Below are 20,219 nucleotides of genomic sequence, written 5' to 3' on the forward strand. Positions count from 1 at the left end.
GTGAAATGATATAGTTTGTTTTTATTTAAGAAATATATAACTTTCGAATTAATGTACTCGCTGTACAGTGTGAGTGTGTGCGGAGTTAATTAAAAATTAAAAACTAAGTTTTATGGAATTTGAGCAGATTATGCTTAGAAAAAAGCGAGAGATTGAATTGAGGTTATGCATGCCCATGTCCCCATTTACGACGGATTCAAATCATATTCTAACTCCATGCTGGAATATCATTCAAAGACCCGCACTCTGTCCTTCTAGTTTAAATGTTTATTATCTAAATATCTGTCGTCAGTAGCTGTAAAGTCATAGTGAAGAAATATGTGAAATATGTAGTGTTGTCCGGCCCCTGAAAAGGCAAAACAGGTGGACAAATTAGCTTATTTAAGAACGTCCAGTCAGAAATAGCTTTGAGATGTTTCTACAGACATTTTCGACAAATTTGGAACATATGTAAATATTTTTTTTCTTTTTCCATAGAAATTGATCAAAACAAGTTCAATCGGAACACGCTATATGGCTGTATTTACTCAGATTTTAAATCCCATTAGTGGACAGAACGAATGGGCTGCGAAGGATGACACATACGACTATTACCAGGAAGTGGCCAATGCTGGGTTCGGAGACATGCTTCATGACTGGGAGAGAAACCAGAAATATTACCAAGCTTTGAAGAAAACAATAGCCCATATGCATAGCTTGGGGAAGAAAGCTCATGTTCTCGATATTGGTACGGGCACGGGAATATTGTCAATGATGGCGGTGTCGTCAGGAGCAGATTCAGTGACGGCATGCGAGGCTTTCTTACCCATGGCCAATTGCGCCGAACAAATTTTAGAGGCCAATGGAATGAAGGATAAAATCAAACTAATCAAGAAGAGATCGACAGAAATTGAAATTGGCGTAGATATGCCAAGGAAAGCCAATTATTGGTCACTGAGGTTTTGGATACAGAACTTATCGGAGAAGGTGCTATAGGTATTTACAACCATGCGCACGCACATTTGTTGACAGATGACGTTATATGCATTCCTTCGAAGGCGGTATGTTTTGCACAGGTGGTTAGCTCTCATTTGGCGGCTCAATGGAATTCGATGAAGATATTAGCTAATTTGGATGGAGACGTATTATTGAGGCCCCCAAAAGAAATTTCCGAATGTAAAGGAGAAGCTAATCTTCATGACGTCCAGCTTTCTCAGTTACCATTAGAAACATTTAGACCAATTACAACCCTTAGAAATATTTCAATTTGACTTTAACAAAAAAGAACCACGTGCATCGGAACGACATTGTAATATGGAGGCAAAAGCAAGTTCTGTTGGCAGTACTGACTTAGTGTTTTACTGGTGGGAGATCGCACTGGATCTAGAAGGCGAAATCAGATTGTCTTGTGCGCCCTTCTGGGCACATCCTCATCTAAAAGAGATGGCTGCATCAGAATACCCAGCAAAACCGTTGTCCAATGTCATTCCATGGCGAGACCATTGGATGCAGGCCATTTACTATGTACCAAAACCTTTAAATTTGCAAAAAGACGATACGTTTACACTTCTATGTAATCATGATGAGTATTCGTTATGGTTCGATGTAAGTATCGGCACGAATGAGTTGAATAAAAAAGTACCCAGACACCAGTGTTCCTGCAGGATGCACTTGACTTATTCTAGATCAAGGATTGGACAAATGAACGAGAGTATTCGTAACAAACGCTACATGAATGCCTGGAAGAAAAGATAAATGAGAGTTCCAACGTACTGGTACTAGGGGACAGCTGCTTATTGGGATTAGCCAGCGTTAAACTTGGAGCCAAGTCGGTAATATGTTATGAGCCGCAACAATACTCGAGAGAGTTTCTCAAGGGTATCGCTAAGAACAATCAATTGGAAAACGTGAAAATTGCTCAAAAACTGGGCGACATAACAGACGACGAATTACAAGCCGTTAACTTTATATTCGCCGAGCCATATTTTCTAACGTCCATATTGCCATGGGACAACTTTTATTTTGGAACTTTGCTTATGCAACTAAAGGATAAGTTTCATAAATTCGAAGAAATGCCTATATCGCCACTTGGAGCAAAAATTTATTGCGTCCACTTGAATTCCTAGACCTTCATAAATTCGTAGCCCGGTTAAGGAGTGCGAGGGTTTCGATTTAAGACTTTTTGATGAAATGGTGCAGGCAAGTACATAATGAACCACATATCGGTTGAGGCATGAGTTAGACACATAAATTAAAAACAAAACGTTGTTCCATAAATATAAATTTCTTAGAAATCCATATCAGTGGCTCAGGCAAAGGTAGAGGCTCAACCGCTTGGGAATATCCTGGCAAGGCATTGGCAAAGGAGCAGGTTATACTGCAAGTGGATTTCAAAAAATTTGATCAAATGCAATCATTGAAAGGAAGCATCCCCATGAATAGTAAGTTTCATTCCTTACAAATCATATGCATTTGTTTTAACTTCTTTACTTTAAGCACATCGAGTTGCAATGGGATCGCATTATGGGTCGATTGGTTGTTGGACAGCACAGGCAATCCCAAATCAATTGTGAGCTCTGGACCAACCGAGCCCATTGAAGTTGGCAAACATGTAAAATGGAATATGTTTGTTCGCCAGGGCGTACATTTGATGAGTCAAACGCAACAAGTTGTGAATGGGAAGAGTGAAGTGTCCTGGGAAGTGGAATTTAAACCTGGTAAAGGACTTATAGACTTTAATTTCATTGTAAAATAAGTCGAGAGTTGTTTTCATTATTTTTTATTGAAGGTTGTTATACAATTTTTGTACATTAAAAAAAAAAAAACGGTAAAAATAACTTAAATGTTAATATATAATATTGATCAGTTATAGTAAACAGTAAAAAGGACATGTAATGAAAATACATAGAAAGGTGAAAGTTAATAGTGACTAATTAATTTATAGTCGACATTGTTAAGGAAGTCCCAACAGAAGATATCGTCTCGATGGAATCGTTGTGCTGCTGCTTGAATGTTTGCATAGCCTCCAGGTGTATTTCTTGCATGCCGTTTGATTTTTGTATCGCAAGAGCAAATGCATCCAATTTGCTACTTCCTGTTAACAGTGTAGGCATGTAGAATGGCAGATAACAGCGTTTAAAATGTGGCCTGTTCGAATCGTCTATGTCTGCATCTGAATCCTTTTGAGCAGCGGTAGATCCAATTTCTTGGCTGTATGAGCGGTGTATTCGTAAGATTTGTACAGACTGAAAATGGGCGACATACAAAAATGGTTCCCTGTAAAGGAAGCCACATGGTGTATACTCCCAATGGATGTCGTAGGGGCGTGAACGGCAACCGTATTCATCTACAAAAATACCACATTCCATGAAGCATAACAAAAATTCATGCTTCGAAATACGCAGTGCACTGATAGGGGTATAGTCGTGCGCGTGAGAAAGCGATTTATCTGATACGTCTACAAATTCCTCAGCACCGTATGTGGTCAAATCAATCTCGAAAAATTATCCGATGTCACAATTGCAGAATGTCGAGTGTACAATATTGATGTGACTGCTGTGGCGGTGTCGAGAGCTCTGACAGGCTTAAATTTCTGATATTTAATGTCGTATTTCAGGATCACAATACGATTGGATGTGGCTGCAATGGCTACTGTATCTAAGGGTTGGTCGTTTTCCTGAGATATTTGTACCAATTGCCACTTTTCGGCAGACGTCCGGTTTGCAAATGGCAACTCCAATATCGATGCCTCCAGCGCCGGTTTTAGACAAGCATTGGACTGGCATCGGGACTGCAAATGACGGAAGTCGCATTGATAGAGCGACTCGCCATGTGAACCGACCATTATGGCTTTTGCCAGAGGCTGCGAAATCGCAATACAGCTTACGGCGTCTATACCGGCAATGTGGACTAAGTTCTTGGAATGAATGTGTAGAGCGTAGAGTCCAGTATTGCAACCCAGCAATAGGATTTGATTCTCTTCGATTTCGTAAGCGCATGCCACCTGAATCGGTGTTTCATTTTCTATGTGTGGGATAGCGAAAATTAGAGTATTTTTGTCGCAACTCGCTCCTGGCAGCGGTTTGGAATTGCCTGCGTCCGGCTCATCAATTTTCGCTTCGTATGAATATTTGCCAATAGACTCTGTATCCAAATCTACTTCTAAGGGAGCAGATGGTTCCTGTGCTAGCGCTTCAATACTGTTGGCGGAACTACCATTGTTTGTATTACCAGAAAGCAATTGGGATACACCACCACAATCATTTTTAGCAGCACCACGGCATTTTCTATGGACCGGATCTTTACAAACTCGACACTTCCAAAATGGAGACCCAGCAACTATAGCATTTGGCACACTACACAATTATCTGTTCCACTATTGGTTTCCTGCAATGACAGCTCAAAACGATGATGTGATGGTACATAATTTGCCGATTTGTTGGAATTTGGCGACGAAGCAAAGTGATCTCCTTTAATTTGGTCTCCTTCTTGGCTGCGCGTTTGTTTCGTCGGGGTTTTACGGGAGTTCTCGTTTACTTCATTTTGTACCCCCATTTGATTTTCCTTTGCTTTCAAAGGGGAACGTCGTAATGTGCTAACACCAACCTCTTGCAGTTTATCCAATTGTTCCTGCAATGTTTTACAGCGCATTTTCTCCCTTTTCAGTTCTTCCTGTAGAGTGCGATATAGTATTGAATTTTCTATAGTGGACTGCAGTTCCTTCTTATTCGGCACGGCGTTTGAATGATGGCAAAAAGCTTATCAGCAAATGTTTTCTTTTTCTTTTGTGTTAGATCTTCAACCTTCAACTGCAGATAGTCGATTAATTTTTTGTGTTGTGCCAGCGTAGCTTCTGACTTTATATCTCTCTGCAAGAAGAAATTTTCTTTTTCTTCCAATATCCTTTTGAGATCCTGCAATTCACCGTGCAGTTCTGCATTCGATGCCAAAGAATCGGCAAGATTTTGCTGCAACCTCTGGACCTCTTCTTTGGCGTGGAAAAGGTCAGACAGTATGCCAGCGTTTTCCTCTTTCAGCAATATCAATTCGCGTTCTAGATTCTCATTAAGAACTAGCGTGCTCTGGTTTTCGTTCTGCAAGACCTCGACTCTTTCCTGTGTGGCAAATAGTGCTGCAGTTTGCTCCACCAACTGTTGCTGTTGCTCAACAAGTTTGTTCTTCATTTCCTCTAGAGCGGTGTGTGGTTTTGGACTTCTTGGGACAAGCTGGCAGTCTTAGATTCTAGATCTCGTTTAAGACACTGTTCGTCCCTTAATTTTGTTTTCAACTCCGATTCTACTTGTTCTTTTTCTCGCAGTTGTGAATATAAACGATCAAGTTTTTCTTGATGAGCCTTGTTGGATTTCTGCTCCTTTTCGAGCATCGCCTCCACCTCTGTGAGTTGGTTATCCGTTACTGTGCAGGCGTATTTCAATCTTTCGTAGTTGTCCTTAAGATTTTTCAATTCGATTTGTGTGGCCGAAAGCTGTTCCTGGGTGCATCCGTGTGAATCCCTCTCTTCATTTATTTCGCTAAAGAGGCGAGTGTTTTCGATGCCCATTTTGTCACACTTTTGTTGACACTGTCGAAGTTGCTGTCGCAAATCGCTCAAGCGATCCTCTAGTTGTTTACATTTTGATATGTGTTGCATTACCTAAAAAACAGAGTGGAGGTTTTACCATGAGTAATCTGTATTTTCAGTGAGTATTTGATCTAAACCTTACCTCAGCTTTGCTATCAATACGTTCCTTTTCTGCCTTCTCCCACAAGCGGTGCTCCTTAAGCACATCGGCCTTTAAGCTATTTATTTCCTGTTTTAATTCAACAATCCTCTCCTCCCGTTGTTTAAGAGACTCTTCGGACAATTTAAGCGAACGTTTGACATCATCCCGCTCAGCTTGGACTTTTTAATGCGCTCTTCGGTCAATTCCATTCGCCTCTGTGTCATTTTCTTCTCGCCCAATGCTTCTTCTAGCTGTTTCTCAACTTTCCACAAGGTTAGATTAGCCGTGCGTGCTGACTGTCTTTCCAATATCATTTGTTCACGAACTGCCGCCAACTTGTCTTCTAATCGCTCGTTTTGTTTCTCCAAAATATCACCGGCTGTTGCATGATGATTTGCATTCCTCGGAGCAGGCATTGGCTTTGTTGGGGATAATGACTGCTCATTAAACTTCTCTAGCATTTCCTCTAACTTTTCAACAATTTCCTGCAACTTGTCCGCTCGAGCTTTTTGCGTAGTTTCATTCTCTTTTGCTACCTCCAAATCGGCTTTTAACTGTTCTTCCATCATTCGAATGTCCGACATCGATCCTGGTGCTGTTTCATATGGCGAAGACTCGACAGCTATTTCGCTATTAGCCAGATTTTTTTCGCACTCCGCCACCTTTTAGTAATAAATTATGAACATCGTAAAAATACAAATACAAACAAAACAGAAAGATATTTTGAAAATAGGGACGAAGAACTATATATATACATTGCCGGAGAAGGTCTGTTTTGCAACAAAAAACTAGGTTTGTAATCCTAAACAAAAGAAAAGTCAACTAAGCCGAAAATTTGAATATTGTCAACAATGCTGTAATAATGTAATAACATAAAATTATTAATAATTCGCTCACGGTATTTTCCGAAATTTAGGTGGTGAGGCGAAATATTTTTTTTGATTAGCAATTCTTATACGGAACATTTTATAATGGCACGGCACGCTATTTTCTCTTTCAACACGGTCTTTTGCTCTGAAAAGCTTTTCAGAGAATTTAAAAATGGATCGATAACCTAGTCTGTTTTAATATGTGCATTATTGCAGTAATTTCCGAGAAATGACAATAAGAGGAAAATGACTGTTCTAGTTCAAACATCTACGACATTTTTACGCCACCAGGAACGACAAGACAGACACAGGTAATAGACAATAACTTACGCCTAAAATAAAGCACAACAATTATTACCTGTAATTCTCTTTCTAAACGGATATTTTCTTGTTGTAACGTCTCTAACGACTTCAATACTTCCAAGTATTTATGTTGTAGTTCGGAATTTTGCTTGTACAATTCATTGTTGGCATCAATTTCTTTGTTGAGGCGTTTGAGTATATCGTCATTGCTTTTTGCTGACGCTTTCTTTTCTTCTTCCGAAGACTTTGTACTTATCAATGTGTCATCCAACTCCGTTCGAACATCACGCAATTCCATTGTTAGACGTGACTTGTGATCTTTTTCGTGTCTCAATTTTGCCCTTAGCTCTGTCAATTTTGTTCGTATATTTCGGACAAGCTGGATTTATTTTTTTCAAATTCTTCACGATCTCTTTGGGATTGTTCCTTATGCTGCCTCAGCATTTCCTTGTAGTTCTCCATTGTATCTTGCAAGCGTGCGCATTCTTCTACTTTGAGCGACAATTCAGCTTCCCGCTATCGAGTTTGGCATTTAATTGCGGCAATCTCCATTGTCTTTTCTAAATCCTTTTTTCGTAGACAGCATCCGACGCGTTTTTAGCTTCATCGTATTTCTGTCGGTTCATGCGCAACAGTTCGGTTATTGTTGCCTCTTCTTACTCCACATCTCCTGTTCGATCTTCAATGAACTTTCCAGTGTCTTTATTTTAGTGCGCCATGTGGCCAATTCGTTATTTTTTTCCTTAATGATATTTTTCATTTTTATTATTTCCTCTTTGGCATCTTCTAAAGCTCGGGACTGGGTATTGCTTTGTTTTGGCTTTTAGTTCAGCGCGAAGAAGTTCTTGCTTTAATTAGTAATTTCTCCCAGACGTTCCCTATGCTTAGCTTGTTCTTCTTTTAGCTTGTTGTTAAGCTTGGCATAGCGCAGTCCTCTAGTGCGCCATGTTCAATTTTTTGCAGCTCCATGTGAACAAAACTGTACCCAATAAAGGGCAAATCTTTCCGCAAAATTCGTTGGAATTAACAGTGGAAGTGTTATTGCCGTATTTTTCGTTTCCAGTATCAATAATTTTAGTTTTTTTGCGATTAAAGTCTTCAAAATTTGAGATATCATCTCGCTTTGAAGTGAGGTATTATGGGTGGAACTTCGGAACGCAAAGATTCCCAGTTGATGTTTTCAAAGAAGGGATGCTTTCGTATTGATTCGTAATTTAAACGTTTCGACGGATTTGTTACCAAAGACTCAATGAGGCTCCTTAAATGAATTGACAACTTTAAATCGGCGGGAAATGAGATGAGTTCCTTTAGTTTACTTTCCTCACAATAAGTTAATATTTTGGAGTACGTTTCATGTACATTGTCTTCGTGAAACGGCGTAACTTCGCAAACTAGTTCATAACCAATTATGCCCATGGACCAAAATCGCAGCTTACCTGAAAATATAATTTGGTTACTTATTGTGAGTAAGGGACAAAACTACATATATCACAGCTTACATCGTGCATATTCTTCGATAATTTGTACGTTGAGATCGTTTGCAGCAGCTCTGGAGCAATATAATCGGGTGTACCAACCGGCGACAAACTAAAAACATGGCCATCTCTATCCAACGCTGCTGCATTGCCAAAATCCCCCAATTTTATATGACCCAAAGCGATCAATTAGTATATTTTCAGGTTTAATGTCCCGATGACATATCCCATGCGGTGCAATTCATTAATCGCCACAGTAAGCTCGGCTAAATAGAATCTTGTCATCTGTTCGTCAAAAGGAAAATGTCGAGGACATCAAACCCAGTAGATCTCCTCCTGGTAGAAATTCCATTATCAAATACAGGTGCTCGTTGTCCTAAAATATTCACATTAATAGATGTAAGACCACAACTGATTCTAAAGATATTACCTGAAAAGCATATTGCAAATTGTTATCCATTCAGAACACCTTTTGGACATTATGTCACGTTCCTCACGAACTTGCGATGTTGTGACCACCGACTTTCTAATCTTTTTCATGGCGTAAATGTCACATGTCTGCTTTTCCACTACCAGATAAACATTACCAAAATAACCTTTCCGATTAAACTGCGTACGCTGAAATCCTTGACATTGACTCTAAGACTTGTGTTCTTCGATAATACTTCTGTCTGAAAGTATCAGAGATTAGAATATATATCCATTACCCATATGGCTTATGTAGCTATATAATCAGCTCATATTTCTGTAATAACAGTTAAACGAAACGCCAACATGGAAATAAAAGCATTGACATTTTGAACAAACTTTAATGGTTAGATTAGAAATATACACTGATTTTATGCTTTAGGATTGTCATTTTTATACAGAGAACATACATTTGTTGACAATTCTGCAATGTGCTTGTCGCGGTTGCGCAATGATTCTTTATCGCATTCATTGTAGAGCAGGCAAAAACGCACTCCAGGAGGCTTTCTCGGTTCAAGAACTCCGATAGTAACTGACTCACGCCATATCCTCGGCCCGCCTATGTTCAATGTAAATAAAGAAATTAAATTACAAATGGAAAATGATATCCTTTCATTTTCTTTGCATAATCATTTTTATTTACATCTTAAATTATAGGTTTCGTAAAAAAAGATTGTTTAACTTCAAATGAACCAGGAAAAATGCAAAATTTAGCAAATTATTTTTGTTAATTTTACATTATTTCAGAAAATCATGGCAGTATGTAATCACTTTTGGCCTTACTTGGGTTTTCTACAACATTTCTAATTCCAATTGGTTTTGGAGTAGTCTTTCCTATTTCTCGATCATTTTATATCCATATTCTTAATAATCTAGGGACATATATCAGTCTAATCAGATTTGGAATAATAAGCGTCCTTTATGTTTCTTTATGAAGAGTAACTGTATTTTTTTAGCACGACATTCATTTTTCGGGAATTGTACATTTTAGTGGACAAATATTATAGCTTTGCCTAAAATTCGACGTAGCGTATAAAAAAATTTCCAACTTTTCCACTATGGTACGTCCGTATTTCCCAGTCCATATCTAAAAATCTAACAATTAATACCGGTGCTAATTTTGAGAATTTTTAAAAATGACCCTATTTTTATATTTTCCAATCACAACCGTTCCCATTTGATATATAACATAATTTGTTTCTTTTTGCAACACACAAATGATGAAATAAAATCAATTGTCAGTGATGAAAATGTGAACTTAAAATTTTTGTACGCCCGACGTATTTGGGCAACTCTCATATATTTATGCGTTTGAATTGTGTGGTGAAAAACTTTAGGTTTTTCATAGAAAATGCTATTCCCGGATCGAACTTGATCAAAATTATTATTGTTACCTTTAACTTAGAAGAGTTGGTGTAATGTTTGGCCTATCAAATATTCATTTCATTTATTTATTTATTTTCATGTTTCCACTACCAGATATTAAAACAATCTATTTCTACACCCCTCGAGCTTCATCCCTAACATTTCATGACATGACCCATTGGAATTCCACAGGAATTGCATATGTAATTTGCAAAAAGGACAGTAACGTTCAAAAGCCTAAAAACAATTAAGAACATTGTGCTAAATTTGGAATGATTGAACGACCCGAGTTCATCCCAACCCGGCATACTACTAAGAAGTTATATAAGTGATTGTTGTTCGTGGAAACAGCAACAAAACACGCTATAATGCACGCTCATCCGTATCCAGAATTTTCATCAGGGAGCAATCGTAATAATCGAATCTTCTGAATTTCGTGTTTTCTTTTTAATTTCAATGGTCTTAGAAATAATTACCATTTCAGTATCCAAATGTTTTGGACGCTGTTGTATAAATGTTACAATACAATTTCATTATCATTTGTTGACACTGTTTGTAGGAGGAATCTATGAAGGCATAAAATGGATACAATATATAAAACAATTTCACTTTGGCCATGGATGGAATACTCAAAAAATATGAGCAGTTGTATGTTTTTACGTTTTCTTGCATTTGGCTTCCCCGCTTCCAAACTAAAACACATCACACACATTTTCTTACAGCACGAAAAAGAGGTTGAATTACACTTACCCAACAAAACATTGTTTAAGCGCACACTTCGCACGCTAATAGCATCCGAACTAATATCCATTTTGCTTTATTACTTGTAGATTGTTTCTAATAACTCATTTTCCTGCGATTATAAATATTTTTGACATTCTAAAATTTCTCAAGTCAGATGGCGGCAAATGCGTCGTGTCGTTGAAATTCAAAATACACAATAAAAAGCGTAATAAATACCCATCAATGTATTAAGTATTCGGTACATAGATGCGATTACTCAAATCTATTACATTTCAGAGTCTTGCCAAAATGTTTGCGTTGCGTACAAAAATACCAACCTTTTCACCATAATCAAGTATTTTGTAAAGCCCGTATTCCCCAAATACGCATGAAACAAATTGCTGACAAAAAATCATATATTCACATTTTTTCAATATTGGTGTATTACAGAAGCTGCACGAATCTGCTATTTCGCATAAAGGAAAATCGGTTACCGTAGTAAAACGTGAACATTTGTGCAGTTCGGAACAGTCTAATTATGTTTTATGTCCTAATTTGAAAACTCCGAATCAAACATTAAAAAACGCCCTGTCAATGTTAAAATGTTAAATTTTATTCTTTTCATTAACAATGTACACGCAAGCATTTAGGTAAATGGTTAGACCTGCACAACAATGGGAATATGTAATAGTTGTATTCCACAGTAAACAATGTATATGGTATGTTCCCAACTGCAAATATGTAACAATTTTTTCTACGATAAAAATGTCAAACATATGCTTTGTTACAGAACCTTCAAGAATCTACTAGTTTTGCCAATATTTTCTCGATATCATATAGGAAAAATCGGTTATCGTAGTAAAAACTTGCTTCTGGTTTTGCATTCTTTCGATATTATAAAGGGAATTCAGTAATCGTAGTAAAACTTTTACATTCTTGCAGTTCTGAAACCGACCAATAATTTTTAACTCAATACGTTCTCAAATATGGCAGGTAACTTTATTATTACTATTTACTTGACAAATATTGTAAAACGATTAGATTCGTGCCGGATCTGGAACAGAACTGCTGTGACCGATGAGTCGACAGTGTTAGATATCGATACAATCTACGATCTAAAATGTCATCGCTGTTTACCAGCTCTAGTTTCGTAATCTTTTCGTGATTCGAATTGAATTTTCTTTCATTCCTCCAAAAAAATTTGTGCTTCTGGCCAAGACGACGATGGCGGCTACGTTAGGAAGAATTTGTGGTTCCAAATTGCTTAAATCCGTACCTGCATTGAATCTGCAGCAGGTACCACCAAATATTTCTATAAATCAACAATCTTGTGTTAAATAATATCGACATCATTTGTCTTCGACAATATTCGTGTCGCGTTATGAAATGTGTTCGAGTGTCTGTCTCTATAAAGAATGACTTAAAATCTAAATAATTTAAAATAATACGTATAAGCACTACAGATTTGACCTAAACACTCCTATATCTAAATAGTGTTGACGCTGCAATGGCAGTATAATTTTTTTCTACGGGGTTTTTCTTACCAGTGACATTATGTAACCTGCCATTGAGGTTTTGTTTTTATTAGAGGTCCAACAAAACTACACGTTCGGATAGAAATATTATCGAAAAAATATTGTTTGGAATTTTTAATACATTTTTTTTAATTTTCAGGCTAATGGCTTGTCCACCGCAAAAACTTGGACTAATGGTCAGAAGAAGGTAAGTCGCATACAGAGATGTTTAGTGGAGAGACGGACGTCGACTCCGGTAATTATTTTGTATGTACATAACCTCAATAGTAATAATAAATGTTGGGAAGGGTAGAAATTTATAAAATTGACTGGTTTATAATTTGGATCTAATTTTCGAATTCATTTGCAGTTAGTGGCCACTATCGGAGCCTTGACCGGCGGTGTAGGTGCACTTATTTATGCTCTGGAGCAATCTGTTGAAGCTTTCCGGCACTGAAGTTCATCCACCTAAGATGCCATGGAAGCCACAGTGGTCTTATTTCAGCTTTGGACCCAGCAGGTGCGAATAAAAGAGCTAACGCTTGAGTCTTTTATATGAAAAAAGAAAGATATATTTTTATTTATTTACTTTCTCAATGGATTTAATTTATTATAGTGTACGCCGTGGCTACGAAGTGTACAAGCAAGTTTGTTCAGCCTGCCACTCGATGAAATACATTGCTTACCGCAATTTAGTTGGTGTAACACACACTGAAGCCGAAGCTAAGGCTGAAGCCGAAGGCATTATGGTAAGCTATGATAAAGCATTGTGAAGCAATTTTAATGTAAATTCAACTATAGGTACGTGATGGTCATGATGATGCTGGTAAATACTATGACCGCCCCTGGCAAGTTGTCTGATTACTTCCCATCACCTTACCCCAACGAAGAAGCTGCTCGTGCTGCCAACAATGGTGCTTATCCACCTGATTTAAGCTATATTGTTTCTGCCCGTCATGGCGGCGAAGATTACATTTTCTCGCTCCTTACTGGTATTTCGATGCCCAGCTGGTGTAGTATTACGTGAGGGTCAATATTTCAACCCTTATTCCCTGGAGGAGCCATTTCGATGGCCCAAGGTTTGTACAATGAGGTAAATCCAAAAAGTTTTATAACATAAATATGCCCTATGTGGTCGTCCAATCTCTAGGTCATTGAATACCAAGACGGTACTCCAGCCAACCCAAAGTCAGTTGGCTAAGGATGTGGCTACCTTCCTCAAATGGACTTCTGAGCCCGAACATGATGTACGCAAACAAATGATCATTAAGGTCGTTGGTATTATGACCTTCTTGGCTGCCATCACTTACTACATTAAGAGAATAAGTGGTCCGCTTTGAAATCACGAAAGATTTTCTTCGTCCCCAAGAAAGATTAAGCCATTTTAGTTAACGCCACATTTAATGTATCCAATTAGGCTACCATCAGCAACAACAACAATAGCCTTTGATAATAATGAAAGAACTACAAAGAAAAGAAATAATCTAAAAAACCGTTATTAGAAAATTAAAAACAATAAAAATAACTAAAACCAAAAATAAGCTAAATTACTAAACGAAGGTAATTTAAAAACAAATAAATTACTCAATATCACAATATGCGAAGTGTTTCATCAGCAATAAGTTTTGAAACTAGGTCTTTGTAATTTTCACTGAGTTCCACTTAAGCACCATTGTTGGTTCTTATTTTAACTGGTCACGTTGATTGGGTTTATTTAATTATTTCACTGTCAAGGTTTTACTATGAGTTTCTGTGCATTAATTCAAAACTTCCCCCCAAGTGAGATTTATAAATTGGCACGCTTATCTGGAGTCAGGAATAATAATTTCAATCAAAGCCCCAATAATGTAATCACAGTGCTGTAAAGAACCATGACTGGATTTCACAGAGGACAGAAAGTAAACGAATATAAAAATAACGTAGGGAAGGTAAACTTTAACCTAAAAACTATACGAAATCAATATCAATAATCAAAATTTTAAATAGCTAGACTTTTAATAAACCACATAAATATGTTAGTTCGGACAAAAACAAATGGAACTGATGACTCTTTCCGAAAGCATGTTACGTATCGTCTGCCCTACGCCTTGGTAAAAAATTACAGCTTTCCCCCAGAAATAGTAGAGAATAAAATCAATATTGAGTTGGTTACAATTTGTTACATTGGAATTGCAATTAAAATGCTACGAATTACAGAAGGAATTATCGAGTTACAACTGCAATGTAACGAATTACAAATGAATCATCGAATTAAAATCAGATGTTTCAATTTACATCAGTAGTAGGGTTTCTCTTATTAGTTTACTACAGAGATAGCGCAATTATCCATAACAACAATTTTTTCAATGCTTATAATTTCAGCACTTAACGAAATTTATCGTTAAGCTAGCGACGAAAATGTTACTGATTTTTAAATCAAGTTTAAATGCATTTTTCCATCCAAAGTTGTAGCTTTTCCAGGAAACGGCAAAAAGGGTTAGAGACCCCACCACATAATTAAATTTCATATTCAGTGAATAGAAATTATTGACAAGAGCAGAAGAGAATGCATCCATCACACTTGGTTCCAAACCGAGTCCGTAAAAATGTATTGGCGTTAGATCGTTTGCAAAGCCGATTGATATGGGATCTATGTTACCCGAAAATCTTTATACCACGCTTGACTCCTCTGTTAGAATTATTTAGGATTTGCTAGCATTTTCAAAAATTTGTCATCTTATCAGAAGACATTTAATTTTGCTTGAAAGTGTTATAAACGTAAATTATTTGTTAATTTAATTAAAATATCGTTTACAGTTTTCATTGTTTTTCTTGTGGTAATTTGTTTTTGTATTGCTGATTCATTTAATTATTCAGAGTCCATTGTTATTTTTGCTCATCTTTTTTTTAATTTATTTTAATGTTTAATTACGATATTTAAGATTAACATTTTATAACTAATTTTAGAATAGTCATATAAAGAAATTTTAGGAATTGTCCATGGGCTAGCTAACTGTTTATATTGAAAATATATAAAAATGAAATCCCATTATAAAACCATACAATTATAGTGTAAAACCGTCGTTGCAGGTATCGCCTAGTTTGTAATTTAAACACATATAAAAGCAACTAAGTTCAGCCGTTCGGAAGCTGTAAGGCCCTCCAACATATGGAAGTAACTTGTAAAATGTTAAGGAGTCCGTTGAAATATGAAATTTAAAAAATTCCGAATATCGGTTGTTACAACTATAAGGATCTATAAAAAAATGTGGACATCTCTAGCTCTAGAGTTATAGGTCAGCGAGAAGGTTGCCTATTACGAACTCTTGTAATAGGCAACCTGAGTTCTGTTGAAAAATGTAGCTAAAATATAAGGAGGTACAGTTAGATGAGAGCTACACGAAGACGTGGATAGGCGCAGGTAATTTTCTGTCACAGGAATTGGTACCCATTGCGAACTCCAAATTTAAAATAATCCCAATGAAAAGTATAGCAAAAATCAGGAAATACGAAATATAGGGAGGTACGTTTAAATGAGCGCATCGATACAATTTCGGTGAAAAGTGTGACGCAGTCAAAATATCAAATATCAGAGGTTTATATTATATGGGGACTATATATAAACTTGGATCTATAAAAAAATAAACTGCCAATTTATAGTAACTTCTATCCAAAATATAACTAAACCTTTAATCTGGTGGTGCAGTTACATGGGGGATATATTAAAATGTTGACATATTTGACCCATTGTCACTACAAAAATGTACTCAACAAAATTTTAGCGACCTTCTTCATTTTGTTCCGAAGCTAGTAATTTCCTCGAAACATATATACTATGTTTGGTCTTAAATGCTTATTTCGAAGAATTGCAAGTGGAACGACAAACTTAAAATCCCCTCATACTATGTGTGGTCAAGTGTATTAAAGTTCATAAAACGAAAAAATATATTTATATAATCATTAAACTGTCAAACAGTCTGCTTTTAGAAGATGTTTAAATAAAATAATGCAATGCTAAAAGTTTTAATATTAAATTTTACTATTGGCAATATTAATTAAATACTGTTTGCATAAAGTAAATGAAGTTTCAATCACAAATAATTAATGGTTATTCATCAGTTTGCCCATACATAATCCATCTATAAAGTAAGTAACCTTAATGATCCAATGCAGAATTGTTAAATTACACCTTTTGACAGTCTCATTTTTATAAACTGAATATGGATGTCCAAACAAAATATACCATACACGGATTTTTTAAATTAACTTTATTCAATATTACAATTACATACGTTTTTTAATACCATTCACTTATCTCTTTTGAGGGTGTCCCCACTAGTAATGCAATCGTCTGTCTGGTATGTGAATATCAATTTTTATATTTACGCAAGTTCCGCTGTTATGTGTAGAGATTCTTCTTAAAATTATAATCCATACGATACTCTCAAAGTAAACGAACTGTTTGGAAAACTTTTAATTTGGGGAAAATGGTTGCTTGAAAAAAAGTGTTTAGCGTAAAAGCTATAAATGGACAATAAAACGATGTATTAGAAATAGTTTAAAGTATTTTATTAGACAATAAAAAAAATAAACCAAGGTGACTTTAAGCAACGATAAACCTTTACTTGACTGGTGTTTGACCAAGAATAACTCTTCTACCAGCTTTCTTTTATTCTTCGAATAAGTTTCACTTTAAACTCACATAAACGGCAGAATGGGAGCGGTGTATAGCAGTTTTCGACGAGATTACAGAAGAAAATTAGATTTAAATCATATTAATAGCATCAGTGATATACATACGAGGTTCGTAATATTCTTTATGTTTTCAAGTATTATAGAAATAAATAATTAAGCAGCAGATCTGTTATCCCAGCCACATTATTTCATAGTTTAAAGCAATAAATAGTATTTTTATTGGAAACAACTTGGATCGACAACAACAGAGAGAAGCTTTTCTATTACTGGTACTAAACCATGCTTCATATTTTTGTGGGGTAGTCTTCTGCCATATTTTGTAATATATATAGCTGGCAAATATAGTGTTTTAGCTGTTAGCTTCTTAATGTTTGTTGTTTATTGACGTCATAGTTGTTGTAAATGCTGCTACAGTTTTTGTAACTAAAAACAGCTGCCTTCTGGTGGTTGCGCCAGTTTCAGGTTTTCTTTGCAAGTCATAATTCTGCGTATCTCTTGCAATAACGATTTGATAGTGTATTCACGATTCCATCGTGAAAGCATGGGCACTAATCTCGGATCAACCTATAAAAAATTAGAAATTGAAAAAAATTAGAAATTTAATTTAAGCTTTTAAAAGTACACTTTAACTCACCACTCCATTCTGAGTAATGCAGTTTATATTGATTTTAGTTAGAAATTTTATCGTGGGAGGCTCATCAGGATAACGTTCGCCACAATCAATTTTTAGAGAGTACATTCGATTCTCATACGGTGTCTGAAAAAATGAACCAATTAACACAAAATGACGCCATGAAACAGTTTTTTGCAATTTAAAAACTAGCAAATAAGAATATTAAACTTACACGAGGAGGACCAATAATCATGCCAATCCAATATGTAAGAGTCATATCATCATCATTTTCAAGACCCCAAGAAATAGTGCCATCGCCCACACCTTTTTGGCCTTGGTCCAATTCCTCAAGTAGACGGAAGTTTCTTGGAACCACTGAAAATGTAAATTTTTTAAAGACATGCTCAGATATTTTTTATATGGTTAGTGTTTTCAAAATGACCTTACATGATTACTTTATAAAATATAAAAAAAAAAAACTAATAGTGACCGTAAAATTCCAACTCCTCATGCCCAAATGACATGTTAATATCATTAATATAGCGGCATGACATTTCAATCGATACAAAGAACGTAACAATAGAACGTAATCAATGCAACATCAACAATAATTGGCAAAAATAACACAACACGAGATTTGTGCAGTTAAATTTGTTCTATCTCCAGTTTTCAGACATTGTATGAATATTACGTTCCACTATTGAGTCATCACAATGTGTATTGCATAAACACAGAGGCCACATATGATTAAAGCAAATATTGATTGCATTTCATAAATAGTGAATTCCAACATAAAGTACCAAAGCTTTATTGGAAATTATTGTTGTTTCCACAAATATGCATCACTACATCTTTCAGAGGCCTAATCTAATCTAATTAACGCTACATGTTCCAACATTAACGCATTCAATTGTGGGGTTACTTTAAAATGAATTAAATATCTTCTAAACAAATTCATTTGAGTAGCTATTATAATTTAGTCTAAAAAATCGTCAATAAATCCATACTTGGACAGATTCATTTATTCTTCGCAAGGCACAGGCGCACATCTAACTCATATATGGACTGTTGGTGGGAGGGGTACTAGCTGCATATTTTCCAATATTTTTTCTAGACTTCAATAATTCTTCATTATGTCTCAAGCCATAGAGGAATGTTTAGATCCTTTGCAAACAGACATTTTTATGAAAACATATTCGAAGATTAATTTTGTTTCACGCCACACTCCACTGAAAATAATACATTTTCACGCCTAACATCGGCAAAAGAATTTGCAAACACAAGGAGACATACCTAATGTCAAAAATAACCCAAGTAGCTTCACTATACACTGGCACACTACATGCTAGCAATGTTTTAAAATATGAAGCACATTTTTGCAATTATTGTTCCAATAGTGAACATATTAGGAATAAATAAAAATTTCTTACCTACACCGGATTGATTCGCCATTTTCACTCTTCTTTTTCGATCTACATTCACACACACACCAAAAAAACTTAAACTTTGAGTCCCTGTGTTTGTCAAATTTCTTGAAGCCGTTGAATCACCTCTTAAATTATTGCACTAAAAGTTCGAAGGCGATTCAAGTGGTTAACGGCGATGTACCAGCTCATATAAATGTCATTGTCGTAGTCACTGAGATTTCTACGATGTAAAGTATTCATTTAGGAAGATGGAATATTTGATCCACGTTTTTTTGATTTTGTCTATTTAAGTAAAGTAACTTTAGTTTAACACAATAGTTTCAAGCATGGTATAATAAAGAAGGTAAAGTCATGCAATCATATGTTTACATTTTTTAAAAATTATTTAATTGACAACATCTCATTGTCAAAATTTATATTTATAAATCCATTGTACATACAAAAACCCGAGGTTGGAACCTGCTTACCATGCAGTGAAATTTAACAAGCTAAATTGCCGAAAATGCAAAGGGAATGCTTATTTGAAACGACCACATGGAGACTTTCAATGTCAATCAGACGATAAGGGTTTTAAATATCATTAACCATGTATTTCCGTGAATATATCAAAATAATTTTAAATAAGACTCATAATTCTTGCTATCACACTCTTTCAATGTTCTTATTTCCTTTCGTTAGATTGTGATTATATAGTATTTTCTGTATAAAATATAGTACTTTTTGGATTAATTTTTACAGCAAATTTATTTTTATATATTTTTACACAACAAACAAATAACAATTTTTATTAAATTTTATTTTTCCGATAAAAACAGTGCTCGTTGCGATCGATTGACTTTCTACATATGGAAAATTGTACACTATATATGTAAAAAAATATTTGGTATTTCCGGAGCGGCAAAAATGTAAAAGTTTTTACTACGACAACCGATTTTCTGACAGAGTCTTTAAGGTTAGAATACATAAAACGATTTTTTGACTGGTTGAAGTCATCGGCTGGATTCTTCGTGAGGCCATATCAGGTGGACTGTTTCAGAACTGAAAGAGTGTAGAAATGTTACGATAACCGATTTTCCGTTTATGAGA

At 35.8% G+C, this 20,219-nt stretch overlaps 1 protein-coding gene and 3 pseudogenes across 1 annotated transcript; 2 read left to right on the forward strand and 2 right to left on the reverse strand.

Moving 5' to 3' along the window:
* On the forward strand, positions 1-2,892 carry LOC131801270 (protein arginine N-methyltransferase 7-like; annotated as a pseudogene).
* LOC131801292 (citron rho-interacting kinase-like) lies at positions 2,884-10,993 on the reverse strand (annotated as a pseudogene).
* Positions 10,994-12,041: 1,048 nt separating this feature from the next.
* Positions 12,042-13,797, forward strand: LOC131801293 (cytochrome c1, heme protein, mitochondrial-like; annotated as a pseudogene).
* A 3,148-nt stretch (positions 13,798-16,945) lies between these two features.
* LOC131801271 (ubiquitin-conjugating enzyme E2 variant 1-like) lies at positions 16,946-19,296 on the reverse strand. Its single transcript, XM_059119758.1, has 4 exons — positions 19,137-19,296; positions 17,939-18,081; positions 17,728-17,850; positions 16,946-17,657 (listed from the first exon to the last, which is right to left on the reverse strand). Exons 1-4 carry the CDS (start codon positions 19,156-19,158, stop codon positions 17,517-17,519), a joined length of 429 nt encoding a protein of 142 aa, XP_058975741.1. The 5' UTR covers positions 19,159-19,296; the 3' UTR covers positions 16,946-17,516.
* Between the last annotated feature and the right edge of the window lie 923 nt (positions 19,297-20,219).

This window comes from Musca domestica, unplaced genomic scaffold (assembly GCF_030504385.1).
Source record: "Musca domestica strain aabys unplaced genomic scaffold, Musca_domestica.polishedcontigs.V.1.1 15, whole genome shotgun sequence".
Classification (NCBI taxonomy): Eukaryota; Metazoa; Arthropoda; class Insecta; order Diptera; family Muscidae; genus Musca; species Musca domestica.

Bases quoted from the DNA above. Each gene is read 5' to 3' on its own strand.
- LOC131801271 (XM_059119758.1), bottom strand. From the start codon at position 19,158: ATGGCGAATCAATCCGGTGTAG. The intron at 18,082-19,136 runs GTAAGAAATTTT...TTACATTTTCAG, and splicing joins GGCGAATCAATCCGGTGTAG to TGGTTCCAAGAAACTTCCGT. The intron at 17,658-17,727 runs GTGAGTTAAAGT...AATTTTTTATAG, and splicing joins GCATTACTCAGAATGGAGTG to GTTGATCCGAGATTAGTGCC.